General features: G+C 43.3%; 1 protein-coding gene across 3 annotated transcripts in view; it reads left to right on the forward strand.

Moving 5' to 3' along the window:
* Positions 1 to 2,430: 2,430 nt before the first annotated feature.
* Positions 2,431 to 10,148, forward strand: part of BSDC1 (BSD domain containing 1) — a 32,308-nt gene continuing 24,590 nt past the window's right edge. For 2 of the 3 annotated variants that reach the window (XM_075853129.1, XM_075853132.1), the window contains exons 1-3: positions 2,505 to 2,592; positions 3,102 to 3,162; positions 10,009 to 10,125. In XM_075853129.1, the coding sequence (XP_075709244.1) occupies positions 2,579 to 2,592; positions 3,102 to 3,162; positions 10,009 to 10,125 (192 nt within the window). In that variant the 5' untranslated portion in view covers positions 2,505 to 2,578. Of the gene's footprint in view, positions 2,593 to 3,101; positions 3,163 to 10,008; positions 10,126 to 10,148 lie in introns of all 3 variants that reach the window. The other variant, XM_075853131.1, reaches the window with a different exon arrangement.

The raw sequence follows: 10,148 nt of genomic DNA on the forward strand, positions 1-10,148 counted from the left end.
TGTATTTACACGAGCGTGTGCGTCTTACGCGCGCAAAAAATGCAGCGTTTTGCCCGCGCAAAAGGCACTTAACAGCTCTGTGTGTCATCACCATATGATGCGCGGATGCGTGATTTTCACGCAGCCGCCATCATTATGACACTCTGTTTGTATGTTTGTAAACAGAAAAGCATGTGGTGCTTTTCTGTTTTCATTCATACTTTTTACTGCTCATGCGCTAATCACGCGCATCACACGGAAGTGCTTCCGTGTGATGTGCGTGATTTTCACGCACCCATTGACTTCAATGGGTGCGTGATGCGCGAGAAACGCAGAAATATAGAACATGTCGTGCGTTTTACGCAGCGGATACACGCTGCATGAAAATCACGGACTGTCTGCACGGCCCCATAGACGAACATAGGTCCGTGCGAGGCGTGTGAAAATCACGCGTGTTGCACGGACATATTACACGTTCGTGTAAATAAGCCCTAAGGATGCCTGCACACAGGGCAGAAAATTCTATTGCAAATCCCCGATTCTGCAGCAAAATCTGAATGTTTTACACATACGAACTTTGCTGCAGATTTGGTCCGTCATTAAAAGGAGTGAAAGGGTATGTTCACACGCTTAACAAAAGACGTCTGAAAAATACGGAGCTGATTTCAGGCGTTTTTGAAGCTGAGGCTGGGTTCACACGACCTATTTTCAGACGTAAACGAGGCGTATTATGCCTCGTTTTACGTCTGAAAATAGGGCTACAATACGTCGGCAAACATCTGCCCATTCATTTGAATGGGTTTGCCGACGTACTGTGCAGACGACCTGTTATTTAGGCGTCGTCGTTTGACAGCTGTCAAATGACGACGCGTAAAAATACAGCCTCGTCAAAAGAAGTGCAGGACACTTCTTTGGACGTTTTTGGAGATGTTTTCTCATAGACTCCAATGAAAACAGCTCCAAAAACGGACGTAAAAAACGATGCGAAAACGGCGCGAAAAACGCCGCGAAAAATGCGAGTTGGTCAAAAAACGTCTGAAAAGCAGGGTCTGTTTTCCCTTGAAAACAGCTCTGGATTTTCAGACGTTTTTGGTCACTACGTGTGCACATACCCTGAGAATGAAATTTGGAGCTTCTTTTGAGGCTTCTTTTCAGATGTTTTTTGAGGCGTTTTTCATAGTGTTCAATGGAAAATCAGCTCCAAAAGAAGTGACATTCTACTTCTTTTTACGGAGCATCTTTTTACGCTCCGTTTTTTGACAGCGAAGCGTAAAATAAAGGCTCGTGGGAACAGAACATCGTAATTCCCATTGAAAGCAATGGGCAGATGTTTGTAGGCGTATTAGGGGCGTTTTTTCAGGCGTAATTTGAGGCGTAAAACGCCTCCATTACGTCTGAAAAGAGGTCGTCTGCACATACCCAAAATTGCAGGAAAAATGTGTAACATAAATTGAATTGCTGCGGACTTTAAAACCTACATGGCAGGTCAGCTTATGTGCTGAAAATTGATGCAGTATGTGGGTGAGACTTGTTCAGACATGGCAGAATTTTTCCCCTGCAGAATTTGCTTCAAATTTGTGGCATTTACGCAACGAATCTGCAGCAACATTTGCATATTTGGCAGTTTGTTCAGACGTTGCGGACTTCACAGCGGACTTGCCGCAGAATTTGCAAATTCTGCACCGCAGCCTATTTTCCACAACGTCAGCACTAGGTTACCTAAAAAGCCATAGAAAGTAACAGAAAAAAGTCTAATGCAAATTTTCACGGCAATTCCGCCACGTCTGAACGTGCTCTTAAAATACCATCTTCTTTGCTGGTAATGTATTATGAGGCAGATTTTCCTTCGGCATTTCCAAATATCTAATTTCCTCCTAAGGCAGGGGCTACGCAACGACTCAAAGTAATGTGAACACTACAGTAAAATTTGCCATCAAGATTTCAATAATTTCATATGGGTAAATAAGTTTCAAGCCTACCTGTGCTTATCGCAAAAGCCGCTTGAGACTTTTTTTTGCCCATAGAGAATAATTGAAGACCTGTTGCAAAGCGGGGCTTTCAATATAAACTATATTTTCCTTTGATATCCCTGCAGCACTTCCTTATGAAAGTGATATATTGACACCTATATGGAAAAGGTCTCATTCACACAGCGCAGTTTTTGAAGCCACACCCATGAGGGGTAGTAGAGAGGGGCTGTAAAATAAATAAATAATAATAGTTCTACGTCTCCAATTTTGGAAAATCTACTGAACTATCGCATGCATATTAAACGTTTTTTCTGCAATAATAGCAAAGTCGTTTTTTGTTTTTTTTTCTCCACATAGGAGATAATAGACGTCGCGTGTGATTTGAGGCAGAGGTACAGCCCTGCGGGACACCCGGTGTAGACAGCGCCATGCAGCATCCGGGCGGAAGCACAAGCGCGCGTCCTCCTGGCTGTATCGCCGCTACGCACTTCCGCTGTGGTGTCGCCGGAATTACTGGGTCAGAGGTCGGTAAATATTGGTGATGTCACGCAGCCGACATGGCGGAAGGGTGAGAGTGGTGTTTTGCGTTCCGACAAACCCGACCAGCTCGCGTAGCCTGCACGGCGACCATGGCTTATTTCCGGTCAGGAACGTGCAGCTCTCCCGCTCGTCAGCACTGCCACCCTACGTATTTATAGATGGCGACACCCGCTGTCCTGCAGAGTCTATACAGCTCACATATGTCGCAAGTGTCGGGACAGTAGGATATGTCTGCTACTGTTAGAGATGGAAGTGTTTGCTTGTTATTAGAGGGCTTCCATATGAGTAATATACCCACACCTATACATTTCATGTATATCTACAGATCACCCCATATCTGTGTCCCAACCAGACATGATACAATGTAGTCAACCATCTGAATAAATCTGCCATGTATCCGCCATATATTATACAAACACAATACTATATTCAAATGTAGCAGAGCTGACTTTGTTTTTACTGTGTAAAACCCCACATAGCAAACTGATGAGCTGTGCTTGGTGACAAACTTTGCTCTGCTACGTCTGTATAACGTTTTCCGCTCTTCTGTATACCTCTGTCTTGGTGTATATCTATACAGCTGATTTCTTCTGATTCTGCTCTGTTTGGCAGGGAGGATGGGGGTTGGTGGAGAAGCTGGTTACACCAGAGCTACAGTAGTGTGCGGGACAAGGTATGTAGCCATTGTCTAATATTTATATTGTTATAATATATATGTTGTTGTAGTTATCCTAGAAGCCATATTAACCCCTTCCCCCTGCTTGCATTCTGGGCCCTAATGACCAAGCCATTTTTTACGTTTTTCCATCGTCACATTCGAAAAGCTATAACTTTTTTATTTTTGCGTCGACATTGCTGTATAAGGTCTTGTTTTTTACGGGACACGTTGTATTTTTTAATAGCACCATCTTGGAGTATGTATTGATATTATATTGATTAACTTTTATTATCTTTTTGGGGGGGGTGATAGAAAAAAACCTAAAATTTCGCCACTCTTTTTTTGCGTCCTAAATCTACGCCATTTACCGTGTGGTATAAGTAACACAATAACTTTATTCAACGGGTTGTTACGATTGCAACGATACCAAATTTATATACATTTTGCATGTTTTACTACTTACACAGTAAAAACACTTTTTTTTCAAAATTATTTGTTTTTGTGTCTTTATATTTGAAGAGCCATAACTTTTTTTATTGTTCCGCCTATGCAGTTGTATGAGGGCTTTTTGTTTGCAGGACGACTTGTAGTTTTTATTGGTACCATTTTAGAGCAGATGTGACTTTTTTTTTATCACTTTTTATCACATTTTTTTAAAATCAGGGTTCACAGAAAACCGCAATTTTTCCATTGTTTTTTAGTGTATTTTTTACAGCGTTCACCATGCGGGTTAAATAATGTAATAGCTTTATAGTCGGGGTTGTTACGGATGCGGCGATACCAAATATGTGTAACTTTTTTGCTTTATTTTGTTGTTTTTTTTTTTACTAGTAAAGCAGTTTGTAAGAGGAAAAAGTGGGTTTTTCATTTTTTTCCTACTTTTTTTTAAATTAACTTTATTAAACTTTTTTTTTTGAAACTTTTTTTTACTAGTCCTACTAGGGGACTTTTTGTATTGCAGTGTATTACTGCCTGTCCATTTAAACGGACAGACATCTGCTAGGTCATGCCTCCGGCACGATCTAGCAGGCATTCACGACAGGCAGACCTGGGGGCCTTTATTAGGCCCTCGGCTGCCATCAGAGATACACAGACACTGCGATCTTATCGCCGGGTGTCAGTGGGATGAGAGGGAGCTCCCTCCCTCTCTCCAAAACCACTCAGATGCGGCGCCCGCTATTGAGCACCGCATCTGAAGGGTTAAACGGGTGAGATCGATACTAATATCGATCTCACCCGTTCGAGCAGGGACGCCCCCAGCCCTCAGCTGCCTCTGGTAGCTGAGAGCAGGGAGATTTAACGGCTCCCTGCTCTGTTTACTTTATTCTGATGCAGCGCTGTGAAAAGGCTATTGCATCAGAATAAAGCCCATTAATGACCGGTGGACCATCTAATGTGTATGGCGGTATCCCAACTCTACTCCAATAGCAGATGTTGGGGAGAGAAGGATCGTGCCCAATCCTTTTTTGTTACGATATAAGCAAGTGCCAGAGTTGTCCTATTGAGAAGAGGGGGGATGGGAGAAATACTTTATGCAGATGTGAACAGAGCCTAAAGTGTATTGCCAACCTTTCTCCAGGTTTGGGGAAACTGGTAGTGATTAGATCGTTGGCTGATTTTTGGATAATTTGTATGGGCATCTTTACTGGCACAGCTCTCCATACAAATAAGTATAAAAACATAGCGGAACAGGTAAATATGTTAGGAGGAGGAGGGTTGGTGGCATGGGCATTTAGGTGTTTATTTTCTGTCACGCTAACCAACAAGAAAACTGAGGATATATTAGTTTACAACTCCAGGACTTTGTGATGATGTAACAGCGTTGTGGAGGATAAGAGTTCTCTGCCCGCTGAGATTAGTGATGGGGTTGGCTCCCTTGGTACTAATATATGAAGGTGTAATCTACTTATCTTGGCTAGGCAGTGCAGTAGAATTTTCGTTCTGTCATTGAAGGGGTTGTCTGAGATTCGGATATTTAGCCCAAATGCCAGAAACCTGTAAGGCCTCATGCACACATTCGTTGCCCGTCGTACGGTCGCTAATGACGGATCCGTGAAACACGGCCGTACACGAATGGCTTCTGTGTGCAGTCCGTTGTTTCAACTGACCAAATGAATGGAATGGCTGAGACTGTTCCGCCAAAAACGGAAAGGAGTAGAACCCGTTATATTTTTGTCGGAACGGCCACACGGTACTGTTGAAAAAATGGAAGTGTGCATGGCCCCATAGAAATGAGTGGGTAAGTGTGCACGAGGCCTAATAAATAGGAAAATAAAATAAAAAACGCACCTGGCCTGCACTTCTACTCGCCACCTGTCCCCATCAGGCCTGGGTATTTATTAGACGTTGTATCCATAGTAATGTAACACGAGGGTTGACACCAAAAAATACCAGCCAAGGTAAAAAGGGGTGTGGTTTTGGGCCTTTGGAGTGTGATTTCCTACTTAGATCTGGGAATTATTGTCAAAACTGTTTACAGTCCATTTACATATGGTATAAAGAAATAGTGATATACGGGATAAATCGCTATATTCAGCTCTGACATCTTCAATTTCAATCCCCATTGGTAGTCATGCAAACTAATATTGTTGTAGCTCTTAGGGTCCTATTATGTAGCTCGACGTGGGCCGTTTAAAGAAGCGCCGATCAACGAGACAGCACATCGATCAGCGCTCGTTTGCTCCTTTCACACAGAGCAATGATCGCCCTTCCCCATACATAAGCAATCCTTACTCCGGTTGCTCGTCCCCATGCATAAGCAATCCTTACTCCGATCGCTCTTCCCCATACATAAGCAATCCTTACTCCGATCGCTCGTCCCAATACATAAGCTATCCTTACTCCGATCGCTCGTCTCCATACATAAGCAATCCTTACTCCGATCGCTCGTCTCCATACATAAGCAATCCTTACTCCGATCTCTCGTCCCCATGCATAAGCAATAATTACCACGATTGCTCGTCCCCATACATAAGCAATCCTTACTCCGATCGCTCGTCCCCATGCATAAGCAATCCTTACTCCGATCGCTCGTCCCCATGCATAAGCAATCCTTACTCCGATCGCTCGTCCCCATGCATAAGCAATCCTTACTCCGATCGCTCGTCCCCATGCATAACCAATACTTACTCCGATCGCTCGTCCCCATGCATAACCAATACTTACTCCGATCGCTCGTCCCCATGCATAACCAATACTTACTCCGATCGCTCGTCCCCATGCATAAGCAATCCTTACTCCGATCGCTCGTCTCCATGCATAAGCATTCCTTACTCCGATCGCTCGTCCCCATGCATAAGCAATCCTTACTCCGATCGCTCGTCCCCATGCATAAGCAATCCTTACTCCGATCGCTCGTCCCCATGCATAAGCAATCCTTACTCCGATCGCTCGTCCCCATGCATAAGCAATCCTTACTCCGATCGCTCGTCCCCATGCATAACCAATACTTACTCCGATCGCTCGTCCCCATGCATAACCAATACTTACTCCGATCGCTCGTCCCCATGCATAAGCAATCCTTACTCCGATCGCTCGTCTCCATGCATAAGCATTCCTTACTCCGATCGCTCGTCCCCATGCATAAGCAATCCTTACTCCGATCGCTCGTCTCCATGCATAAGCAATCCTTACTCCGATCGCTCGTCTCCATACATAAGCAATCCTTACTCCGATCGCTCGTCTCCATACATAAGCAATCCTTACTCCGATCGCTGGTCCCCATGCATAAGCAATCCTTACTCCGATCGCTCGTCCCCATACATAAGCAATCCTTACTTTGATCGCTCGTCTTCATGCATAAGCAATAATTACTCCGATCGTTCGTCCCTATATATTTTCATCATGTCGGTAGCGCATCTCCCTATTACACAGGGAGATATGCTGCCGACAACAATGATTTTTAATTCTGCATAAAAGAGCAGATCAGCCGATCAACGAGCGTTTGATCGTTGATTACATAGGGCAATTATCGGGAATGAGAGTTCATATTAACACTCGTTTGCATGATCATTGCCCCCTGTAATAAGGCCTTTAGATTACTGATACCCACAGTTCCAACATACATGGTGGAATTGATAGTCTGAGATGCTTGCGCGATGACGTGACCGCTGCAGCCTGTGATTGCCTGCAGCAGTGCCGTGTTGACACGGCACATCATCACTGGAACCAGGGTGTACAGAGACTGAGGGAAGCGTTGCCAAGGGAGCAACAGGGGAGGTGAGGATAGTGGTTAATTTAAAGTGTAACTAAACGTTTAACAAACTTCTAACATGTCATAGTGACATGTCTGAAGTTTTGATGGTGGGGATCCGAGCACTGAGACCCCCACCGATCGCTAAATTGTGGGAGCGCTTAGCCACCTAGTTTCTGTTCGGCTTTTTCCGGAATTCAATATAGTGGAGTATGGGCTCAATAGAAAGTCTATGAGCCCGTACTCCGCTACATCGGCTTTCTGGAAAAAGCCGAACAGAAACTAAGCGGCGAAGCGCTCACACGATTTAGCGATCGGTGGGGGTCTCAGTGCTCGGACCCCCACCAATCAAAACTTCTGACATGTTTCTATGACACATCAGAAGTTTGTTAAATGTTTAGTTACCCGTTAAACTTCTTTTAGACTGTTTTGACTTGAGGATTGTGCTTTGGATCCGCAGGTAATCCGGAGAAATATCCGCAACGTTTGTTTTATTTTTACGGATTTTGACTTTCCCATTGGAAATTCACAACAAATCCGTGCTCACTCTGTGACAGAAGTTGACATGCTCTGGATTGAAAAAAGCGCTAAAAACGCATGCGCAAACCACAATTTCTGCAGCGTATGGATGAGATTTGTTCAAATATCATCTACTTTGCTGCTACTATAATACGCTGCTAAATTTCCGTGTGCAAATCTCTTATCTTCAGCGTTACTGATACATTTTTTGCGGGACAAGTTGTAATTTTGGAATAGCAACATTTTGGGGTAGATATCATTTATTGATTAACTTTTTATTGACTTTTTTTGGTGGGGTAGTGTAAAAAAAACGGAAATTTCGCCATTCTTTTTTGGGTCTTAAATTTACGCCGTTTACCGTGTAGTATACATCATAAAATAACTTTATTCAGCGTGTCGTTACGATTGCGGCAATACCTTACTTATATAGGGTTTTTTATGTTTTACTACTTTTACACAGTAAAAACACTTTTCTTTTCAAAATCATTTGTTCTTGTGTCGCCATATTTTAGGAGTCATAACTTTTTTTTTTTTCGCCGATGAGGCCTTTTTTGCGGGACAACTTGTAGTTTTTCTTGGTGCCATTTTGGAGTACATTCGAGTTTTTGATCACTTTTTATCAAATTTTTTTGGAAGGCAGGATGAACAGAAAATAGCAATTCTGGCATTGTTTTTTATTTTATTTTTTTACGGCGTTCACTGTTTGGGTTAAATAATTGGGTTTTATTTATTTCTTTCAAACTTTATTAAAGTTTTTTAACTTTTTTAATTTTTATTCCCACTAGGGGACTTTACTGTGCGATCTTTTGATCGCTTTTATAATACACTGCAATACTCCTGTAAAACTGACAGGCACCTGTTAGGCCATGCCTCTGGCATACGGCAGTTGTTAATAATAAATGAACAATAAATTGGCAATTCATTTGCCGGTGAAAAATAATTAAGGGCACCTGCCTCCTGATGTGAGTACTGGCCTGGCCGAAAGTTAACGGGCTGGCTGGCAACCCTATGTAACACCCAGGGTCGGCAATTGAATAAGCTATGTGATGTTGTCACTATGAACATGATGTCATTGAGGCCTAGTGAATACCCAGACCTGATTGGGACAGGCTGGAAGTTGTGGCACGGGACAGGAGTTGATTTCTAATGGAATTTTAGAAAGGTTTAGGCCTCATGCACACGATCGTAGCCTTGTGCACGGCCGTAATTTTCGGGTCGGCCGGAGTGTCACCCGCGAGCCGCCCGCAAATCGCGGGCAGTGCACATGGCCGCGTCCATTATTTCCTATGAGCCTGGACCACAGAACACGGCCGTAATAAGACATGTCCATTCTTTCTGCGGAGCAGGCTCCTGAGCCATGCACGGACCATGGAAACCACGGTCGTGTGTATGGGCCCATAGAAATGAATGGGGCCGCAATTCTCTCGTGGATTTTCTGGGGAATTGCGGCCGCAAAAGCACGTTCATGTGCATGGGGCCTTAAGCATTTGAGGTAAAGGTTCACATCTCGGACAACCCCTTTTTAACACTCTTTCTACTTCACAGCAGATTGTAAACAATAAAAAAAAAATCTTGTTTTACCAGACTGTTGCGTGTTCCTTTCTTGCTGACCTCTAGTGGCCATTATAAATAGGGCAGCTCTTAAAGAGGACCAGCCAGCTTTCCTGACTTGTCTGTTTTATGTAAATAGCAATATTCCACATTTAATAATAATTCTGGAGCATCTTTTCTTAGAACTCTGTTATGCTGTTCCTGTTATTTTTCCTGGAAATGTATGAATAAATGGCTGTTACCATTCTTTTTGTCAGTAGGGTGTGAGCCTACAAGACTCTTTCACTGTCCAATCAGTGTTGACAGACTGTGTAGAGACACACCCGATTGACAAGGGGAACGGTAACAACCAGTTGTTAATTTATTCATACATTTCCAGGAATAATAACAGAGGATCAACACTGATTGGACAGTGTAAGAGTGTTGTAGTGACACACCCTATTCACAAGGGAAATAGTAACAGAAAGTTGTTAATTTACTCATATGCTTTCAGGAGGAATGGCACAATATAGGGTTAAAAATGACTGGATCCTCTTAGTGGTTGATGTAGTATGCCACATACAATGTAACTTTAAGCAGTTTTCACATTGTCTGTTCAGTCTACAGAGGCTTTGGAGTTTATGAAGAGAGACCTAACGGAGTTCTCACGAGTTGTGCAGCATGATACAGCGTGTACTATTGCAGCTACCGCTACTGTTGTCAAGGAGAAGCTGTCGGTGAGTTTTACATGGCTATAGGT

The sequence above is a fragment of the Rhinoderma darwinii genome, chromosome 2 (assembly GCF_050947455.1).
Source record: "Rhinoderma darwinii isolate aRhiDar2 chromosome 2, aRhiDar2.hap1, whole genome shotgun sequence".
In the NCBI taxonomy this organism is placed as follows: Eukaryota; Metazoa; Chordata; class Amphibia; order Anura; family Rhinodermatidae; genus Rhinoderma; species Rhinoderma darwinii.